The sequence below is a fragment of the Sabethes cyaneus genome, chromosome 2 (genome assembly GCF_943734655.1).
Source record: "Sabethes cyaneus chromosome 2, idSabCyanKW18_F2, whole genome shotgun sequence".
NCBI lineage: Eukaryota > Metazoa > Arthropoda > Insecta > Diptera > Culicidae > Sabethes > Sabethes cyaneus.
In genome coordinates this window covers 18,841,535-18,865,520 of record NC_071354.1, presented here as the reverse complement: position 1 = coordinate 18,865,520, position 23,986 = coordinate 18,841,535, and the positions used below count along the sequence as shown (strand labels likewise).

The 23,986-nt window shown below is 36.6% G+C and overlaps 1 protein-coding gene across 1 annotated transcript in view; it reads left to right on the top strand.

Moving 5' to 3' along the window:
* Window positions 1-23,986, top strand: part of LOC128738758 (hyaluronidase Tab y 2.0101-like) — a 40,463-nt gene that overhangs the window by 5,595 nt on the left and 10,882 nt on the right. Inside the window, exons 2-4 of the mRNA XM_053834111.1 lie at window positions 12,533-12,825; window positions 13,011-13,150; window positions 14,755-14,939. Of these exons, the coding sequence (XP_053690086.1) occupies window positions 12,533-12,825; window positions 13,011-13,150; window positions 14,755-14,939 (618 nt within the window). The remainder of the gene's footprint in view (window positions 1-12,532; window positions 12,826-13,010; window positions 13,151-14,754; window positions 14,940-23,986) is intronic.

Here is a 23,986-nt window from a genome sequence, read left to right as displayed (position 1 = left end):
ATAGAACTATACTTTCTTCAACAATAACGTAGATAGTAATTAACTCCACAATCGCCCCTTACACTACTTTTTCGAATTCTGTTTAGTTGAGGCGCTGTAGTCAAATGAGCATCTACTGAGCAAAAAATCGAGAATGAAGCCTGGATAAGAATAGTCCGAAAAGTCCGCCATAAAATTAAACAACATACATATACCGACATCAATGTTTTAGTTTTATTGTCTATAATTCTTCCTTTTTATTTTTATTATTTTTAACATCATCTAACTTTGAGTCTTTGAAAGTTTCATACAAACACTGACTGTCCTTACCTAACACCTCACCTTCGCAGAGATATTTTATCAGCGGAACCTGATCATGGTTATTAAAATACCACTTCTCAATAACGTCTTCATAATTTTCAACCATCGTTTCGCACTGAGTCTTCATCTGGGTAATTTCAGCGGACGGTTTGTCCCACAGTTCCGCCGGTATGCCAAGGTCTACCTTGACGCCTTTGTTTACCAAACCGTGCAAAGTTTGGAACGTCTGTGACATGCCCTTCGCAAAGCGCGTACTATCCGTTCGTTCTTTGTGAATGTTATACTCCAGCACGCGGTCGCACACATTTTCCATCGATTCCAGCAGGCGAAGCTCACTCCTACGGTATTCGGTTCGTTTCTTTGGTTTTACATCGTCCAGTGAATATCCCAGTTCGATTACATCGTGCGAGCGGCCTGTTTCCGAAAGACGCGCCTCCAGTTCGGTAGCTAGGATTTTGCAAGCTTCACATTTGCTGGCATATTTTACACCTTCGTTTTCCTCCGGACCGCAATGAGCTGATGGAACTAACAGTAGTAGTAGTGGAATAAATATCAACATGTTTCTATTCTGTCTCCCTGAAAGTAACCTTAAGAAATACAATGTTTTCTGTTAGTTTTCAACAGACGGTGAAATATTTTTCGAAACACCTAAACTTCTTCACTAGACAATGCTGAATGAAGCGTACTAAATGAAGCTGCATTTTTAAAGCGCGACAAGAAGAAAAACATAGGTAGAGTCTGGGACAGGACGTGACACGTGGCGTCTTGTTCTTCTTAACTTTGTTTTGGCGATTCCCTTTCAAAATTTACTACGGCAACGAAAAGTGTTTCCGGAAACGTTTAAATTTCAGCTGCAGTTTATAATAACAAGCTACTAATTACACAAAAATCGATCCAATCTGGTCGAATTACATTTACACTTCAATTTAGTTTGTATGATGTCAACACGCCACGATAAACAAATTCTAAAAAACCTGCGGTAACGGGAAAAACTTTATGGTTTCGGTGTGGTTTGCTGTGGTTTCCAGCAACACTTCCCTGCGCTTCCGTGGTAAATTTTTGTTTCTTCAGTTGTACGCATGAAATCAGCCAATCAGGAAGCTGATTGACAGAAAATTGGTTCTTTTGCGATACCACGTGTCACGTCCTGTCCTAGGGTAGAATAACAATTTGTAAGATAGGTAGCATTTTTATTATTTGCAGAGTTGCCAGAGTGACACTTACGGGTAAATTCACCAAATAACTGACTCCCAAATGGTAATAAAGTATGGCATTACCTATCGTATGGTGTTCAATCACATTGTAATGATCGGACAAGTTTTTGTAAATACTTGTTCATAACTATTGATAAAACTGTTTAACAGATTACAATTGACTAGAACCATATAATGGGGTAACTGACAATAGTAAGTAAAATGTTATTGAAAAATATTAATGTTTTCATCTAGCACACCGTACAATCCAAGAGCAAATAATTACATTATATAGTCAATTTAGCTGTATGTGAATTGCAGTTTATCTCTCTTATAGATCGTCTTCTATAACAAGGGAGCGCTTAACCTAAGTGTTGAAGCACCCGTTGATGTCACATCCGGCAATAACTGTCGACGGGTAATAACAATAACAATAACAATAACATAATGTCTCCATATTTTAATAGACAGATTTCGTCACCCAAAAGCAATAATCTCAGCACCACAGCATCAGCAGTAAGTAGTGTTAGGTTTATTAGCATCAAAGCAAATTCGTACGAAATCCCATCCGAAACTTCATCTTGGCTTCGCACTCGGGCTAAGTGTACCAACATATGCTACCGCAACGTGCCGTGAAAGGCACATATTCTCAAAGGGTTGCCTTCAGTGAGAAACCATATTGCATCTGTTTAATGCATCAGCCCGCGTAATGAACCCTTGCTCGGTGCATGGCGAGTACATAGCATTCTGTCGTGAGCGTTATCACCGTCAACCACAAGGCACAGACGTTCGTTCGGGCATTATTGTATGCATCCGGGCAGAGAATAAGCTAGCTACATAATTAATTCGAGAAAAAGTTTCATGTTAGATGCATACACCAAGTTAGAATTTCGGTTTGAGTGAATCTAATTTCAGCACTCGGCTCCAAGATTCCGTTCAGAGCCAAAATGAAGGTGCGTCGAACGTAATCCAAAACCTCGAACCTCGAACTTATGCAAGGTGGAAGGTAACTTACACTAGACACCAAGCCTTTTACCATGCTTGATTAGGAAAATGTTGTTACCGCATACGAGGAAGCTTTTGGTGTGTGCACCAAAACATTCTGAAGCATTCATCTTCTTACGAGGTATTGTGTTACCGCCTGGTTGTTTTGCAGTCTTCAAGTTAAAAAGTGACTCTATTAGCGGTAAAGTGGGGTAAAGCTGCTCGTTAACTCTGGGTAATCTCTAATATCTTCTTAAATTCTAATTAAAGGGCCGAAAAAGGAAAGTGTCCAGAAAAAAATAGATAACATAAATTCGATACTAATTATTTATAATCGGTTCAAATTTTTGAAAAATAAAATCTGTTCCACTTAGAATTTGATCACTCAAAACGGGTCATTTCTGGAAAAGGTTCCAACTTTTGAGGTTTGTGAAGGAAATACTGCCTGACAAAAAATAAAAACAACAAAAGAGGAGAAAAGAAAAAAAATTGGTTTTCTTCTGTATTTTCTTGAATTGTGGTTTGATTTCAAAGCTAAAAAATTATATCAGTCTTCTCTAAACATCTGTTTGTTCCGCGAGGTACTGATTTAGCCGATTTCTTTCATGCGCTTCCCGTGCCCGGATCGTTACAAAATTAGTATGAAAAATACGGTTAAGTCTAAAGAATCGTAATTCGAAACGATCGAAACGAGGCTATGTCCTATGTATTATTGTAGAGTACTAGAAAAGTGCTAATCGATAGTCTCAAAAAATATGACATATGATTATTAACTGAGAAATGGGAAGCAGAAATGTGAAAGAGATACATAAAATGGGGAAAAATTGAAGAAATAGAATTTGAAAGGTAAATCAAGGGAATGAAAGTGGAAAACAGTAGTGGAAACAAGCAATACAAATGTAGCAGGAACCATAAAAGGAAAATAACAGAGTCGAAGTGAAGAAATTAAAAAAGGAAAATTAAAAATAAGTTTTGCATAGCAAAGTAAAAGAAGGAAACAAGAAAAAACAGGTGGAAGCTCGATAAAAAATTACGGTAAATTTTGTAGTAGAAACAACGCATCTACAACAGTTTTTATTGAGGACATTGAAACTTATGGAAAATTTATTGTAAAAGGGTCTGTTTATGGAATAGAATTGGCCACATTTCATCCCAAATTTACTACCTTTTTCAGTTATATTTGATTTTTCGCTTAAAAAATTATCATAAAAGGACAATTACTTTACCCGTAAATAAAATGAAAATATTTTTTACTGTACATTTTATCTTACTGTTACAATAATTTTTATCTTCGTGTTATGGTAATGTTTTACTGTGTTTTTCTGTTTTACTTGACTCTGACTCTGTAGCGGTCCAACGTAAACTATTTCATTAAAGTGGCGGAGTATTTGGACGCAAACCGAGAAAGTTTGCGTTAGAGTCCCACTTACCAATTGAACTTCGCAATATATTTTTGGCCTCATATCGAAGTTTCGCAGTTTCATACAGTCTACCATTCTTCTCACCAAACGCTCCTCCGCTTTAACAACTTAATTTAAAGTTGTGTCAGGTTTTTAGGAATGATTCAGAGCATTTATTACAATACAATAAATTAAAAATTTGCGTGACAAGCATTTGCAAAATGTCATTCGTAATCCTACGTGAACCCCCCGTTCATGCTCCTAGGCACGTATCTTCAAACTTTTTGTCCTTCAGGCCATTAAAGGGAAGAGGTGAAGAAACAATGAGTACTAGCGAAAAATTAAGCATTCTAAGCGTTTAATATAATATTTAATATATGGTACTACCACCTGCCTTAGAAGAATATCCGTTCATAGCAATGAGCCTATCATGTCAAAAAGAGTTCTACATATTTACCGATTGGTCACGCTTCCCAACTCTTATATGAAGGGCCAAAAGGGAATTGGTCGATAACCAATATCACTTACACGTACCAGGGATTTAGAGAATCTCCTTCCAAGAGTTAAGTCGCCAGAGTCACTCGTTGAATAAACCGTCTTAATGCAGAATGACTCCAGAAGGTGGGGAGAAGAGCCCACTCATTATCCACGATGTGTTGTTAATCGGGCCAAGATTAACCCTAGAAAGTTGACTGTTTCACTCTCCCTAGGCACACCGCTTCAAACAAGTGCTCTGATGGTCCCTCCCGCTTCCCGATTCTAGTTTATTTATGAAATGTGGAATATATGGGCAAAAATAGAACAATCTCACCAGCAGTCCTTCGAATGGAATAGAGTTGCGTCCTTTGAGTTTTCATAAATGCTTTTAATAATTAATTTAATTTTTTGTTAAGCATTCTAAGCGTTTCTACTTAAAGTTTAATCGTGAAACCCGAATCTTTTCTTATTTTTCAAATAAACGTTATTATTTTCCATGCAAAGAACCCTGTCAAATGAAAGACAAACCCGAAAGAAAATTTTCATTTACCGCTTTTCGATCACTTTGAACTTCCACTTTTTTCGTACTAGAAGCATTCAGTACACTCATTACCACTACCACTTTTTCAACTTCTTCAGGCTGTAGAGCCCAAAGACAATTGAATTTACACAAAAAGCTTTTACTTATGTGTAACAATTTTTGTTTGCTCCCCGATTTTTAAAGCTAAATTTGAAGGGGGAGGTGACAAAAACCTTAAAAACAATTTGCAATGGTCTAATTAGAATAAATAAAAAGACATAGAAATGTAAGAAAAAATATAAATGAGAACCATTGGAAAAAATCAGACCAAAAACTTGAAAAGGAAGTGACAAAACAGCATAAAAGTGTACGACATAAAAATGGGAAAGTTTTATAAGAAACAGTAAAGTAGAATAAGTCAGAGAAACAGGCATAATAGGGGATGAGGATGGGAAGAATATGAAAGAGAAATAAAAAACCCGAATTAATCCACCTAGCGGGGTGACCTAGCCTTTCTACTGCCATAATAATCATTATTTAATTTCTCAGGAACGTCTATGTTTAATAATTATCCGTTCGGTATTCCTCAAAATCCTTATTTGCCAGTAAAATTACCATCGTATTGCGTAGAATAATTAAATTTTCTTTCCTTGGGTGCGTAAATACTTGTAAAACCTTATTTAGTTTTATAATCGGTCAGCCTTAACTTTTGGGCTTCAGAGCCATATACGAAACTTGTTTTGAATTGACAATATGAAATATGTGTTCATAACAGATTTTTTGATAATTAATTAATACCATGCGTTCAAAAGTTACCATCTTTGAAAAACAAGAGTTCAGAAAAATTATTATTATACTTCGCTTTTGAAGACAAAGGATATCGACAACAAAATGATTAATCTCAAAATTTTACTATTAGTTTGCTTGGCTTCAATTTTGCGATATATCTGAATTAGAAAAAATAACTGAATAGAGCATTAGATATGAAAAAGTGAAATTGAACTTTTTCTTAGCTGGCGCTCCTTCAGATAATTATTTTTGCATGAAAATCAAAACTTAAGCTTCTTTTGAATGTACTTTCATGAAAAGATAATCATTAGCTTGATCGCATCGTTTTTACAATGTTAAAGGGTTAGGAAAACAAGATGAGGTCGAAAAATAGTGCAAAAGCTGCGCCTTAAACATGCTTGAGAATAGGAAATATGATCGATATGATTTCCAGTGCTTGTCATTTTTGATTTATTTGTTGAAACATGATACATGACATAAGACATCTGTCCTTTAAAATGTCATTAACGAAAACAAATCTTACAAAATTACTACCGTGCAACGTTTACTTCCTATTTTTCATATAACATTTCTAAGCTCTAGTATCTTTTGATTAAAAAGACCTACATGCTTAAATTACCTGCTTTTCTTCACTGTTTGCTTTTCTTGTACAATTGTGAATAACAGCAAGTGAACAAAATGACAATTGAAATCTGAAATCAAAGAAAAGAAAAAGCTTTTCGATTGAATCCCACTATTTAATACTTATTTGCAACAGATACGTAGTTCGCCTACGACGTGCAGGCTTCATCAGTGTCTTATTTCAAAGCGTATACGTATCTGTCGCGAATAAATATTAAATAGTGGAATTTAGTCGGTAAAAGTTTTTTCTTTTCTTTAATTTCAAATTTCGTATTCCACTAAGAGGCTTCAAAAACTTTAGACAATTGATTCAGAAAAGTGAGAAACATCTTTTCTTGAATTTCAATGCAAATTTAAAAATTGCAAATTGTCATCCCAAGTAACAATTTGAGTTTTATTACACTCTTATGATAGCATTCAAGACCACAATTGGTCATGAAAACCACCATAAGAGTACAATCAAACTCACATTGTTGCTTGGGATCACATACACACATACATACATACATACATATATACATACATACATACATACATACATACATACATACATACATACATACATACATACATACATACATACATACATACATACATACATACATACATACATACATACATACACACATACATACATACATACATACATACATACATGCATATATACATACATACATACATGCTTGCATACATACATACATAATACATACATACATACATACATACTTACACACATACATCACACACATTAAATACAATCAACATTTGTTTTGATTTCACACGTTTTAACGGTTTAATATACGGTGCTTAAGTGTTAAAGTTTAAATAACTTTTGAATGAACCGTCCGATTTTAAATAACTCAGTTTCGTTTGATAGATCTCAGCAGTTATTTTCAAATAATAATAAAATGTGTGATGTTTTTCATTGAATTAATGCTTATATGTTACAAAAATATGTTTTAAATACTTTTTTTTCACATTTCTTTATGTAACTTTCAAACTACAAGCCCAATCGTCATGAAATTTGGAAGTTAAGGGTTTGCAAGGCTCCTCTTTCATATGCAATCAATTTTGTTCAAATCGGTTAAAGGACCTATGAGATAATGAAGTCCCATATTTTTCATATTTTTATACATAACTTTTGAACTAAAAGTCCGATCAGAATGAAATTCAATAGCGACCAATGGGACACCTAGACCTTTCATTTGACACTAAGAACATTAAAATCGGTCCAGCCATCTCCGAGAAAAGTGAGTGAGATTAAAAGCGTCACATACACACACACACACACACACACACACACACACACACACACACACACACACACACACACACACACACACACACATACACACACACACACACACACACACACACACACACACACACACACACACACACACACACACACACACACACACACACACACACACACACACATACATACACACACAGAAAATGCTCAGTTTTCGAAACTGAGTCGAATGGTATATGACATTCGGCCCGCAGGACCTTCTTTCCATTTTCGGTTTTCCAAGTGATTTCTATACCTTTATACTATATATTTATATAGTAGAAAGGCAAAACGATAACAAGACAATAGAAAGCAAAATTGGAAAAGGAAATTTTTTTTTAAATGATCGTTCAAACTGGGTTCAACAGTCTCAGAATTCTATGAAATTTTCCTTATGATCATAGTTAATGCACTTATTAATCTATTAATCTATCTTCTATCTATATATCTACTATTCTATCTATATTTATAAAAATGAGCGTGAGTATGGTTGTATGTTTGTATGTATGTTCCACCACAACTCCAGAACGCCTTAATCGATCTCTACCAAACCTGGCACACATATTCCTTGGTACCATAATGTTCCGATTTTGTCAGCTCCCGATTTTGTCTACTACCGATTTTATCGACTTTTTATCGTGATTTTGTCAGCCTATAAATTTGGCGTAACTTTTGTGCTTTTAAACATGATTTATCAAACTTTTCAGCCTGCCTAAAACTATTTCGATTCTCTGGGGAGAGTTTTTGAATAAAATGATGCCTTCTTGCGTGTAATTCGGGGTCAAAATTAGGGTATTTTTATAGTAATAGTTCTATAGTTCCTAAACAAGAAAAGATAGAGGTATACTATATCCAGTAATGTTGTGTATTTTTACTGTTTGTGCAACTTTGTAAAAAAGAACAAAGCCATACAACAACTACAAAAATAGCTAAAATAGAAAAACTGATTTTAACGATTTTTCATTTATGAGAAATAGATTTTTTATCTTTGCTAAAAAGATAGAAGGTTACTGTCTTCAGCAAAATTTCTTGTAATAATGTGCTGTAAAACTTTGCAAAACACATCAATGTGTTATATTGAAACTGAAAAAAATAAATTTTTTATTGCACTTTTAGGGGGATTAATCAAAATTTAAATTCCACTGGACGATAGAACTTTTAATTTTAAGAAACTCTTCCAAAGGTTCCATTAACCTAAAACCAAGTTTTCCCGCACAAAGCTAATGCCCATCAAAAAAGGTTCTGGACCAGTGTGCTATGCCCGGTTCATTGAGCTTTCGGTTAACCAATTGAGGGTTAAAATTTCATTTTTAGTAGAAGTCTTCGATATTGCAAGGTCTCAAGTCTTGAATTTTGAAAAAAAAATTCGAAAAAAAAATTTCCCGGTTTTGTCAGTTTCCCCATTTTGTCAGCCCAAAATTCAACATGGGGCTGACAAAATCGGAAGAGAATCAGCACTGGGGGGATTGATAAGAGGCGGGGGGAGGCTATAACTCCGAAATGCCTGGACGGTTCTTCACCAAACTTGGCATACATGTTCCTTGGCATAAGGGAATCAGAACTCGGGGGGTTGACAAAAGGGGGGGGGGAGCCATAACTACGAAACGTCTGGACAATTCTTCATCAAACTTGGCATTAAGGAATCAGCACTGGGAAGTTGACAAAAGAGGGAATCCCTAACAAGGGGGAGAGAGATCTAAGTAAGTAAAAGGGGTTGCGTTTCTCTTGCATTTAAACAGATTGCAGTTGTGCAATTGACTTTGAGAAAAGAGGGGGGCTCCGCCGAGGAGGAATATATGGTAAATAAACCTTTGTTTCGATTCCATTACAGCATTTTTCATTGAGCAAACCGATGCATAATTAGCTACGTGACAGAAGAGGGAGCTGACTGGGAAGGAACCGACACGTAGGGGGATAAGGAACGGGAGTATGAATGTATGTTCCGCCATAGCTCCTAAACTTCTGGACTGTTCTTCATCAAACGTCATTTTTCAAACACATGTTTTTGGCATAAAAGAATCAGCATCGAGGGGTTGACAAAAGAGGAAAACGCATTGCATTTGGAACGATAGCAGTTGTACAAGTTGTTTTATTTCTGAAAGGGGGAATAGGATGGTCATTAAAAAGGGAGAGGTTGAAAAATGTAAAAAGGCTTGGTGTCGATTACCTTTTTAAGGATTACCGAGAAGACAGATCAACATGTGGTTGGGAGACAACACAAGAGGAACTGACAAAGGGAATAGACATACTCAAATTACAAAAAAGGGGTTTGTTTCTTGCATTATGAGAGATTTCGTTATAAAAACAGATGCACAAGTGACTGAGTGACAAAGGGGGCCGGAGTGAGACCGAGCAATCATCTAGTGAATTTTGAGAAATTTGAGTTCTTCTATTTTGCAAAACCCCAGAAGAATTTCCAGATCAACAAAATCAAGAAAACAAATAGAAAACTAAGTGAGAAAGCAAAGCGAGGTACAAAGAGAATAAAACGGGAATTGATGTATGTCAATGTGAATGTGAAGTCAAATGCCAAACAAATCGAGAAAATGAGAAAACTAAGCAAACTAGGAAATGAAAAATACTGTAATAATGGAATAATGAATAATGGAAATAATGGAAAATAGGAAGGGAAATTAAAAATAAACATTAATGTAATAAAAGGAGTAAGAAAAAGAAATAAACGGGAATAGCGAAAAGGAAGAAAATGGGAACAAAACATGGTAAATGTAAATGAGCAATACAAGTTAATACAGTATGGAAATAAGGAAAAATGAAATAGACAAAAAATGAAAGGAATAGCAAAATAAGCAAAGTTTAAAGATTAAAAACAAAAGCGAAGGAGTAAGAAAACGAAAATTGAACAAAAATAACCGAGAAAAAGGAAAAAGCATTTGCAGTTCTGAACATACACAAGAGGATATAGAAAAAAACTAAAAATGAATAAAAAAAATAATTTAGAAAGAAATTTGAAGAAGAAAACAAAAAAATGAAAACAGAAATTAAAATAGAAGAATAATAAGTGTTAATAAGAAAATGGACATGGAGAATATTATTGGGAAAGTTAAATGGAAGAAAAATGGGCAAGACAATTGGTAAAGCGAGACAAATAGTTGATAAAAAACAATGGGTGAATACCGTAAATGCGCCTAATTCTGTGTACTGTCTATTTTAATTGAAAATTGGAACATTCTCAAATTAGTAACAACATGTACACATACTTTGGTAGATGCGTTATTTGAGATAATTTGCAGAAAATTAAAAGCTTTGACTGAAATGTGGGGTGCGCAGAATTAGGCACGCCTTCGGTACAAAAATTACATAAGAGCAGTTCCACGCCAAATCGTCGTGTTTAATAGGAGGAAATATGCACTTTCCACAGGTTTTGGCGCCATGTTGATTCAAGGTTCATTTTTAAAAAGGGCGTATTTATTTTCGTGTGTATTATGTTTGAAAGATTGTTTCTCGAAAACTTTCGATTTTACAAAAATTATCCCTAAACAAAAGTTGTAGAAAATTGATTTCTGAACATGAAATAAATATGCACTGAAAAAAATATTTTTCAAATTTTTAAAAAATTTGAAAATAAAAATAAAAAAATAGAAATAATTTGCAACCTTTTAAAAGTTATCCTGAGATGGAATCAGACGTTCAAGAAGCATCAGATTACCAAACGAAATGATGACAGCGGTAGGAGACGGGCGGCACCACAGACGCAAGATCAAGCTTTTTAAAAATGAGTATTGAATCAAAATGGCGCCAAAACCTGTGGAAGGTGCATATTTTCTCCTATCAAACATGTTTGTAATGTTTGATCTAAATCAGAAAAGTTCAAATTTTGTTATTTACCCATTTCACGTGGAACTGCTCATAATTGAGATAATAAATGTTAAATTACCAGATAACCAATAAGCATAACCATAAGCAGTAAATCAACCTTTATTGACATCTCTGACATTTTGTCTGCATTGCAATCCAAAATGAGAGAAAATTTGGAATCCCTTGAAATGAAAAACTAAACAGGTAATCAAAATCTAAAATAAGAGATAACAGTAGAATATGCAAATTGGAGAAGGAATCGATAAAGAAATTAAGTAATAATAATAAAAAAGAATGAAATGAAAAAGCAGAATGAAGAACATGTTCTCGTCGAAAACATAATGGTATGCATATCACGAAAGCAGTCGTGATATGTAAAACTGTAACACCAAGCTTCGTGCTACAGTTGTGTTCATTACACCAGTTTACCCCGAAACACACATATATCAACCAACTGCAATGATGCAGAAGGTGGTAGAAAGTGCCACAGTGACACGAAAGGAAGCGACAAAAGTTATCCGATACACAGACAAAGTATCCTTTTGGCAAAAATCGACGCCAGAGCGATTATGACGACAGCAGCAACAGCACAGTGGTGACGACGACGACGACGACGACGACGACGACGACGACGATGAATAGATTTAATTAAGGCACGACTTTTACGGTGCACAAACGAGTCAAAAACTTTCCCATCAACTCCATGCGTCTGTTACTAAGCTTGAAATGGGAACCTCCCAGTGCCACTGAGAGGTACTGCTAAAATCGTTATGTGGAAAATCCCAATTTCCCAGTGCGCTCCATTTATCGGGTTGGAGGTAACAAAGGATATTTTAATTATATAGTACAATGATAACTCGGATTATAAAGGAGAGTTTTCCGTACTGGCTAGCCACCAATGTAAGCCACATGAGGCAGCTGTTAATTTGTTGAAAAAGTGAACAATGGCCACATGAGAAACAAATCTAGAAAATTTACTTTAAATTTATCAGCCTTCTCTGCGGGTGAAGCGTAAAATGCTTTTGCAGGAACACTTGTACTTCCGAGAAAGAAGCTCAACATTATGAGCCCGTTTGAATACATTTATTCGAAAATATTTGCACTGACTTTTTATGCTTGCCTCTCTCTCTCTTTCCAGGGCATTCGACGTTTACTGGAACATCCCGACGTTCATGTGCAACCAGTATCAGATGGACTTCTCCGGTGTGGGGCTAGCCTACGGTGTGAATCAGAACGGCAACGATTCGTTCCGGGGCAACGTCATCTCCATCCTGTACGATCCGGGAAAGTTTCCGGCCCTGCTGGAGAAAAGTTCCACCCGGGTGCTGTACAAGCGAAACGGAGGCGTCCCCCAGGAGGGCAATTTGACCGAGCATCTGGAAATTTTCCGAGCCCATGTCAGTGAGCTGGTAACAGATGCCAACTTTTCCGGTAAGTGATTGTGAACATTCCCCACCACCTGAAGCACACACACACACACACACACACACACACACACACAAGCACAGTGCGAATGATGCAGGCTTTTGTTTTACTGTTACTTTTCGGTTTCGGGTTCGTTTCAACTCGGCCACCACCCGCCTGGTTAATTCCCCCGTTCTGCACCCGTACCTCAGGAGTGGGTTGCATTGATTTCGAATCATGGCGACCTATTTTCCGGCAGAACTTCGGCTCGCTGCAACCCTACAAGGACCTATCGATGAAGATCGAACGGGAAAGGCATCCCAACTGGCCGGAAAAATGGCTCGAGGCGGAGGTGAGTCGAAGATTAACGTAAGAGAAAAACTTAGGATAAGTTTTGTTTCGGCTACCCTTTGGCTTCCATAGTGTTGGTTGGCATTGCTGTGGGAATTCCGCACTACAACGTTGTGCTAGAGCTTTTAGTTTTAGAGGTTGAAAAACTTTCGGTAAAAATAGGAAAGTCACATTAAGAATTCCATTTATAACAAAGGAAAGATATATGACATTAAACCCATTTGATGAATGAGGACGCTTGTTTTAAAATTATAATAAATCCGTTTTTTCGTGCGTCTTTTTTATTTTTTAACTTTTTTACGTGGTACGTAACCTCCACCATGAAATTAATTGTAAAATTATGTAACGAAAAGTTTTAATTGCTTTTGTTTTACAAAGCGTCATCCACAATAAAAGAGACAAAATAAAAGTACGAAAACGGTGTACTTTAAAACAAAACAATTATTAATTTTATTTTCTACCATCAATCACTCATAAAATGAAGGTCAAAAATCTGAAAATTGAAACCGGAACCGGGTGGCTGAATAACACTTGTCAATGAAATATTTTCAACCTATAAAAACACGTCACCAATTTTTTCCACCAATAAAACCAATCGTAAAATAATAAAAACATCCACCGAAAGCAACCAATATTATTTTAGGCTTTCCTTTGATATCTTTCATAAATGAAATTGCTGTGAACAAACTGTGTTACGCCCACTTGGTCGTACAATTATATTTTCACTCACCAAACGGCAAAGTAATTACCCCTACGTCCCCCAGGCTGGCAGGGTGGCTATAGCTGGCTGACTGCTCCGAAAAACCAATAAGGTGAGCAGCGCAGTTTCGCACTCAGCCGATTTCATTTCAAATTTACCCCTTGCAGTGAAAGCTCTAATGAAAGCTCCGGTCAATTTGCCAAACATTAATCAAACTTATCTACTGGTGGAGCAATTTTGCCAATTAAACCGGTCCGCTGGATGGCTGACTGGCTGGCTGGCTGCTCGGACTGGGGGTGACAACGGTGTGGGGCCACCCGAATGGTTTGCACTTTTGTTGGACTGCTGCCATAACTTTCCCGGAGATTTTCTCCAATCAACAGAGTCCTCACGGCGGCGGCTGTGGCGGCGGCCGGCTTTCCCGGAGTAGGTACACGTGTATGCGTTGTACAATGGTTTATGCCGCTTGCCGTAAAAGCAAACAAGAACCAATTTCGTTTTTATTGCTTTCTCAGCAGGAAATTAATTTACTTTTGCTGAACTCTGCCAGTTCATCACGGCTGGTTGCAGTCGAAGACGAAATTTGCAGATAATTTTGAGCAAACGTCGGAATATCGAATAACTTTAGCCCAGGTACCGACGTAATAAAATTGAGCTATTTATTGTATGTTATCATTTTTTCAAACGATTTATCGTTCGAAAGCAATTACCATCATTCCGGCGGATCATAATCACAAATATAAACCAACAACTAATTTAACTATTTAACAAGATTACAGACCGTCCGTCGTAGTCATCATTCATTGCTGTAGAGCCATTGAGCTTCGACGGAAAACCCGTAACCATCTTTATTTTCTCTATCGTTCTCTGTTTGTCTTGTTTCCTCTTTTTTCCCACTCTCACAGGCAACTAAACGATTCGAAGCAACAGGCCAGGACTTCATGGCTCGTACCTTGGTGCTGGCGAAGCAGCTGCGACCCCGGGCGGCCTGGGGCTATTACGCCTTTCCGTATTGTTTCAACATGAACGGAGGAGCTAACCACCAGCAGCGGGAGGACTGCTCGCCGGAAGTACAACGGGAAAATGACCGGTAATAAAGTGCAGACGGAAACTGTAGTAGTTGCAGCTTCGGTTAGGGTCACACTGAACACAGCGAGGTTGAAGCGGAACAGAGCCCGCTCTGACGTTTGTCGTTTTTGTTTTTGCTGTCGGTGTTCCGTAAAAGGATGGGTAGTTTGGAGCTGTCCGCTTGAACAAATAGTTTTTGTATGCACGTGTGTTTGCTTCAATTTTGATAATTAGTCCAATCGACTCTGGTGGAAATAGTTCCAATCTGATAGGATCCGGGTAGACGATTTGGTTGATTGTTATGCGAAACAATGTAGGACCATGCAGGCCACACATAAACCACAGAAATGGAGATGTATTTCAAAGGTTTTTTTTTGTTGGCATACCCAGAGTGTGGTATCAGTGATGGACGTGTCCATGCAACTATTTAAAAGTTTATGACAATCATAAATATCAATGCAAGTGGACGGAATGTCCGGGATTTCAAACTAATCGGCCAGTTTTCGTGACAGAAAGATTCAATTTGATTTATTTGCAACATAAAACTGGCATAAATTTTATTTTATTGCGCACTCTCATTTTATTTTATTTTCTACCAAAAAACTTTAGCAATATTCATGGGTTTACTTCTTGCATACAACTGCATACAAACCCACGCAGTTTCGGTTAGTACTGGAATATTTTACTAACGAAAGTACTGTCGCTTCCTTATTCCTTATATTATGTAGTCTAATATCTAATTTTCTTTTATTCTCCCAATTCTATAACTACACGCACCACACACTCGCCTCGACGACGATAGTTTTTTTTTGCATGATACTCTTTGTTTCTACTGCCGAGACGTTAAACTGTTATCTACCCAGTCGGTGCGATAGAAACAGACAATCTGTTGCCGGACGTCGATATGGCAAGTCTAGTGTAATTTATCACCAAGTTACCTTAAATGCTATTTTGGAAAATGTACGACTACTTTACTGCTAACCTTCTTATAGTTCTGATAATGCTTATTTGCAGATGATTACTGATTACTGTCAAAAAGCTAATATACAACTACGTGCTGTATAAAATGCCAGATATGCCAATAAGCGGTTGATTTGCTGCATATATTAAGGCTTATTGGTTATTTGGGTAGTATTAAATTTGCCACTGAAAACGAAAATTTTGTTGGTTTCTTCGCAATATTTTACAAACGCTGGCAGCTCTTGGGTTAGAACTTCAGGATTTCTAACTACAACGATGTCCCTTTGAATGATATCAGTTGTAAGAGAGCATTCTTAGAAAGTACGCTAGACGTTGCCTTTACGTAGTGGAAGTTAATTTTTTCTTAATTTCTTCCATTCTTATGTTTGCTTTCCTTGACTGTGTCACAGTGGGGCAGATTGACCGGAGGTTCCTACAAAACCTCATAACTTCTTTCATATGTTTCGTACAGCTTTATTGTCTTCAGCAACATTATTTGCTATAAAATTTCGCATATTTTTGTAAATTTTAAGTGGCTGTATTTTTATTCTTAAAGATGGCGATGAAGTCTTACTTTTTTAATAATAACTTTAGAAATGTTGTGTCGTCAGAAAAGTTGTTTGTCCTGTAAAGTTACGTAAAGTAACTGAACATATCAAAATTGTCTGAACATACCAAAAATCTAGTTATAAATATTTTAAAAACTCAAATAAATTTTGTTCAGTGTGTAGTCGAAATTGGTAGTGAGACGACCTCCTATACAAATTATTACAATCTGTATATCAGGAGTAATTTAGTATTATTATTCTGGTATAGGGTAAATCAACCATTTGTACACCTTCCTATAAATTATTTCGAACTCGTAACGCTAAACACCCAACCAATGGCACTTACAATATGGGTAACTTTCGAATAAGCCTAAATATATCAATTTATTCTGCAAATCTCTATATGTTACATATTTTTAAAACAGATTGGAATGTCCATTTTCTTTTTATGGACTTCTAGTTACAATAGAATTACGACCGGGTCCATTATAGGAATTGTAGTGTATTTTGCATGGAGATGGTCCGCTATGCCAACATTTTTTGCATTGTTAACCTATAATGGACCTTCACTTGTTGAAAATGTCGATTTTAAAACATTAATGCAATAAAATGCTGCTCAAATTTTATACTCAGATGTGCTATGTTTAGTATGTTCTGTTTCACGTCATATATCCTCAGAAATAGGAAGTATAAGCTAATAAATACCGAAATTTTATCCGAGGGTTCATTACAGGTAAAGGGTTCACTATATAGGTTAACTTACCCTACTATCTGCTTTACTGCATTCATATATTTTTGATGGATTAACAATTTTAACCGATTTTAGAAGTCATTGCAATGATGATTTCATATTTCTTTTGCTCTGTTAGCATTTGTTTTGATTTTAAAAAGTAAATTACGGACATCTTTGCAGATTTTATGGTATGCCTCCCGATCATTTAATTTATAATAGTTTCCGTAGTACGATCGCCGTTATATTTGAAATTTTTATTTCATTAGTTAGGCCATACGCAGCAAAAGGATACCAGTGGCGAGATAGGCCGTCATCGGCCTCAGCCAAAGCCTGGCAGAAGGCACAAAAAATAACGAGTAACTGACAGAGTAGCAATCCGTTTATCCTGCAAACACGTCCTATCAACATGTTCGACTCTGAATAAACAAAATGGAGGCTAGTTCAATTGAGCTGAAAGTCTAACCGAACATATTCTACTGCCAATTTGACTTGAAACAGTGCTAATTGGGAAAAAGCTGTTAAGTGGTCACATTTACAATGTCCTAAATTCCCCTTATCGACTCCAATGCATCTCATAACGATAATAATGTTGTGTCTTACATAAACGAGCATGACTATTTAACGTACAGCAGGAATGAACTTTGCACTGGCGCGCGTTTACTAATTTGTATCCTAAAATGCCGGAAAACATCAATGTGATATATACAGGTGTGGCAATGTTGGTTAAGTGGGGTTAGTGCAATGAAGAAATTTCATCATGGTGTGGGTGGAATCGTAAATCGATCAATCACGATGAAGCGTGACGTCAAACTCCAAAACCAAGCCCCATTGTCCGACGCGGTTTGTTTTTGTAGTTTGACATCGTTTTCTGATTTTTCACTACTAATACCATCAAATGACTTAATCTGCCACACCTTTTTAAACCTCATTGGGAAAACATGCATTCGGAAAACTTTAATATCTCCGAACATCGCAACTAAGCAGCTAATTTTTTGCTTATTAGGTACTACCCAGCTAGCACCAACTCGTATATCAATGTACGAAAACTATCGTAAATATCTCCTAACAAACTCGAAATCGTAACTAAAGCTGGATAAAGTGGGATCAAGTTAATTTCCTGTCGTATATAATGATAATGACTGACATACGATTTTCAGCACAAAATCGCAGAGTAGTACGGAGCGACTCGCGCTTAATCGGATATTATCGTATATAAATACTTATACAGTCGTAACGGTCAAGATTATTGGTAATCACGTATATCGCCTCCAAAATAGTACGGATATGCCAATTTCGCGCATGAAATACGATTTATTTAGCATGTATATCTGTACGTAATGCTGATTTTTACCTTTTTTATGCATATGAAAATGCTAGCTGGGTAGTTAACACCTTGAAAGTTGATTTTAAGGTAGTGAATCTGTGGAAATCTATTTCTACACACTATGGAAAATTGACAAAAATAACATATTTTTTGTTCTAAAACACTTCATCAGAACAAAGCCTACTAGTAAACAATCTGTCTCAATTGTATCACCTAAACTATTATTTTATAATCCCTTTAATGTGAATTGTCATTTGAAAGTATAGAATTTTAAGCAGAATGGTAGCTATATACTAAAAGATTAGATGATATTTATTTTTTCATTTTCCAATTTTTTTTTACACTTCACCTTGCTTCACCTTCTTCTTTGAGGTTTTGTCCGAGCTTTTTCGGGTTCTGCCCCATAGTGTGTGTGTGAGGAAGATTCGGGATCATTATTTTCTTGCCTCATTGGGCCCAGCTTTGACTGCGACCAATAGGCTAATTCACTCTAAATCTATCCCCCAGAATGGTTTCGTGAGGTCTCGCTCTTGCCATTAACCTTCCTGCAATATCTTGGGCCGGCATCGTGGTATCATCTTTATGGTACCGCTCAGCCATGGAACAACCAAGTTGTTAATGTTTCATAACGATAGTCTTTCCAAAAGACGGAGAGAATGCACTATGGGCAAAAACGAGCGAAAAAACAATTAAGATACGGCCTAAAGGCTAATAAAATATAGGTGATCTTATCTAAAATTTTCCAGAGAATCGCGTGGTGCTCACCCGTTTCCCGTTTGCCATCGGGAAGTGCCCCATTTTGCTCATTTTCCCCTATTTTTAACATTTTTTTACACTTATTGAGCTATACTAAGCAAGGTTTTGAGAAAACAAAACTTAAAAGCCTTATAATTTCGTGGAAAGAAGTTCGCAGAATCGAATAGGGCTTATCCCATTCAGTTTAGAGCACATTAATTGTTTAGGTTGAACTCGCGTTACCAAGCCGGCCATACCAAACGGGAACTCAAACAATAAAATTAATGCGCTCTAAACTAAATGAGGTGAACCGTATTCGATTCTGCGGACTTTTTTACATAAGGTTTTTAAGTTTTATTTCTTGAAGTCTAGCTTGGTATAGTTCAATAATGTCAAATGTCAATTTCAAAAATGAAAAAATGTCAAAAATAGGGGAAAATGAACAAAATGGGCACTTTCCGATGCCAAACAGGAAAGGGGTGGGCACCACGAGATTCTCCGGAAAATTTTACATAAGATCACCTATATTTTATCAGCCCGCAGACCGTATCTTAATTACGTCTGTTTTTACCTTTGTTATACTATAACAAAGGTTTAAAAATTGGTCGAAAAACACGAAATTGATCCGAGGCCCGGAGGGCCAAGTCACATATACCAATTGATAGGGTTCGACGATTTGAGCAATGTCTGTGTGTGTGTGTGTGTGTATGTATGTAATGATTTTTTCTATCGCCTGTTTCTCAGAGATGGCTGAACCGAATCGTTCGCTATTACTTTTGTTTGAAAGGTATTATTGTCTAGTAGATCACTATTGAGTTGTTTCGTGATACGACGTTTCGTTTAAAAGTTATAAGCAAAAATGTGAAAAATACGTGACACGGGTTTCTCCGGAACTACATGACCGATTTCAACGATCTTAGTATCAAATGAAAGCCCTTATTAAAACTAAATTGTTCAGGAATTTTTAATTGAAAACAAACAAGCAGTTTAAAAGTTATGCTTAAAAAACCTGTTTTGACAAGGTAATAATTATCGCCTGTTTCTTAGAGATGACCGAACCGATTTATGCGCTATTAGTCTCATTTGAAAGATAATATATCCTAATAGATCACTATTGAATGATTTTTTGATTGGACGTTTAATTTGAAAGTTACGAGCAACCGTATACACCACACCAAAATTAACAAAAATTAATTTAGATTTTAACCAAGATAATTGCCCTAATTTCAATTATTTTAATATCAAACGAGAGGTTTTGACACTACGAATATATATGCAAAATTTCATAAGAATTGGTTTTACCGGTCAAAAGATATTAACCCTCGAACACTCGCGCCAACTTCTGTAACGCAGTTATTCGCGCGCACAATAGCCTCAAACTAAACAAAACGTGTGCACTAGAGTTTTGACTGGGAAAACTTGGTTTTAGGTTTATTGAACCTTTGGAAGAGTTTCTTGAAATTGAAAGCTTGAAAGCTCTATCGTTTGGTGGAATTCAAATTTTGATTAATCCCCCTAAAAGTGAAATAAATAAAATATTTTTCTTCAGTGTCAATATAACACATTGATGTGTTCTGCAAAGTTATAGAGCATATTATTACAAGATATTTTGCTAAACACAGTAACCTTCTATCTCTGCAGCGAAGATAGAAAAATCTTATTTATTGTATATGAATTTGTAAAATCAGTTTTTCTATTTTTGCTCTTTTTGTAATTGTTGTATGACTTTTTCACGTACTACAAAATTGTACAAATAGTAAAAATACACAACTTTGCTGAAAATAGTATACCTGTATGTTTGCTTTTTTAGGAACTGTAGAACTTTAATTATAAAGAATACCCTAATTTTGACTCCGAATTACTCGACTACCAGCAGACGGACACATTTTAAACATTTTACATTTGCTGATAGTTTTGCTGCATACATTTTCCCAACAATTTAAATTATTAATGCATTGAATAATTATGACATTTTGCGCACAATAAGTTTGTTGAAGAATATACGTTAGTTAAGCAACGTTTTGTAACTTTATAACAATATGGCGTTGAAAAACCTACACGTGTTGTACAAAATACAACAGTGTGAGTTAATAAAAATTGATGAAAATTATTCAAGAAAACTCTATTGATGTGATTCAAATAAAATGGCATTACAGGAAACGATGCCTAGCTCAAAAACCTATAAACTAGACCTTTACTAGACAATGTATATGTTAAAGAATAAGATTTCCTCTTACAACTTACTTTTATTTACACTTACTCAGGTTAATAACAATTTACTTATCCTTACTCAGCAATTTCATGATAAAGGATCTATCAAAATTTAAAAGTGTTCCTATTTTGTTCAAATTTTGTAAACTTATTTAATTTTCACAAATTTTATGTAAACCAACGCACTACGCAACGATAACCAGTAGATGAATTATATTCCGAAGACGATTTCGATTTCTATCTCAAATAGCAAGTAAGACGTATAACAAAGGTTCCTTTCACCACTAGGTGGATTAAATCGGGTTTTTCGCTCGTTTTTGTCCATAGTGGAATGGTAGAAGAAAGTAATACAAAACCAAAGGCGGTTATATAGTATCCCTAAAGTGGATGGGAAAAAGGATTGGAAAATTAGATAAGAGAAGATTATTGAAGCTGTACTTACTGGGATCGTAATTCGTTATCCTTTACCAAGCTAGCCCAAGCAACAATTTATCACACTCTTATGATGGTTTTATGACCAAAATTGGTTATGAAAACCACTATAAGAGTGCAATAAAACTCACATTATTACTTGGGAGGAGATCTGCGAGTTAATGTAGATTATAATAGGAGCCAATCATAGCCGGATTTGAAATGAACTTTTCTCTTCAGCCCCCCCGATACACCGGTATTCCGTAGGACTGGTAGATGGTAATATCCATAAGCTGTGCATGCGACGTCTGTTAGTCTCCATCATCGCTTTTTTTGTGTTTATTTACATAAAAAATATGTACAAATTTCTTGAAGAGAACAGATTTCGCTGCATAGTCGTCCGGCATCTTTGCAACATGGTCGACTCACCGTAGCCTTCATCAATCTTCATTGCCAGGTCTACGACGAGAATCTTTCCAAGTACTATTTGCAGCTGCATGGTTCATATGAAATACACGCACTCGTTCCACAGTACCTTTGATCAATCGCGTTGATTTATCCAGACAACCGTTCTTGTGTATTATCTGCCATAGCTGTTCGCACGCTACTGTATCGTACGCCGCCTTATAGTCCACGAGAATATGACACGTGGGCACGACATACATCCGACGATTTCTGGTGAATTTGTCAGAGTGTGCAAATTTAATCCTAGTAGCACGGGCCCCCATAAAGTCCGCCTGGTATTGCCCTAAGAAATCTTTTGCTGGCGATACCCAATATAACATGATCTGAAAAAGCAGATCAACAAAATGTCGCGAAAATTTCTTCGAGATCGGCAACCGCGTTGCTATTATCATTTGAGCGCATTCCCAGATTAACTTCCGTCCCGCCTTCTTCCGTAATATCGTCATTAAGAAGTTTATCGGAGAACTGCTTTGCAAAGAGCATGTCAATCCCCTTGCTCTCATTTGTGTACAAGTTTTTTTTTTCAACCCTACATGTCGGTGTGTATCCTTTTGGACTTTCAAGCTTTGCCAAAAAATAATTCAGAACCGAGTAGGTAAACTCACAAAATATTTTGTCGACAATCTTCGGACAGTATTGATTCTGACAAGGTAATGATTTCATGCAACGAACTTTTCCCTGGTATTCCAGTAAAAACGGAAAGTGGTAGGAAACAAACTAGGTTTGCAAGGATAAAAATTGTTTTTCATTTTGAGGTAGCTTTGTTGAGCAAACCAAAGGACCACCTATGGGAAACTGCCCGTTTTGAAGCGAAACGTTAGCGTACCCGACACGTGGAACGCTACTATCGGTAGCAGACACTCTCTAACTAGTTTCTGTTCCACCTCCGTCTGACTGACAGGAGGACTGTCAGTCACCTTACGCTCGGTTGTGATCAGGTTTTCCTCCATATCCATATATCCCCACACGTGTAAGCTTTCAGCGTGACACCCCGTAGGGAGCGTATTTTGATGGCGTTCGATACAAACCAGTCATCGATAAAAACGTGATCGATTTGGTTCGTTGTTTGTTGGTCTTGTAGATATCTTTGCGAAGAATGAAAATGCTTCTGATCACCAGGCCACGGGAAACTGCTGAAATTGATGCACTGCTAGCCATTATCGTTCGTTTCAGTGTGTAATCTATGAGGCCCCATCAATGGTCTATGCATCGGTTCCACCTAGATTCATATCCCCAATATGATCTACGAGCATAGAATGCTTTCGTTGGGTTTACCGTTGAGCGGACAGTGCACGTTGCCGAGACTCAATTTGTAGAAATGGCCTTTTATCCTCAACAGACAAACCTGCATTCTGCCCAACACTTTAAAGCCCGTTCCAAACTCTTTGGAGGCTTTTACCTTTGCGATTGTAGAAGATCACAGTGCAACGAGGTCGAACTCTTGGGATTCCTGCTGCTCAAGCGCTGGTACCGTACTTCTATTCCATTTCCTGATTTAGTTTACCTTTGTCCATGCCTAATGTTTCGAGTCGAATATCCTTAATTAGTGTGTTCAGGGCCATACAACCGAGACTCGTGACGAGAGAGCTATCTTGGACTCGGCTTTCGAGACAACACATTTCTCACTTCAGCACAATTTAGGTCAGACGCTGTCATGAGCCGCTCCTAGCATGGAATGAAAA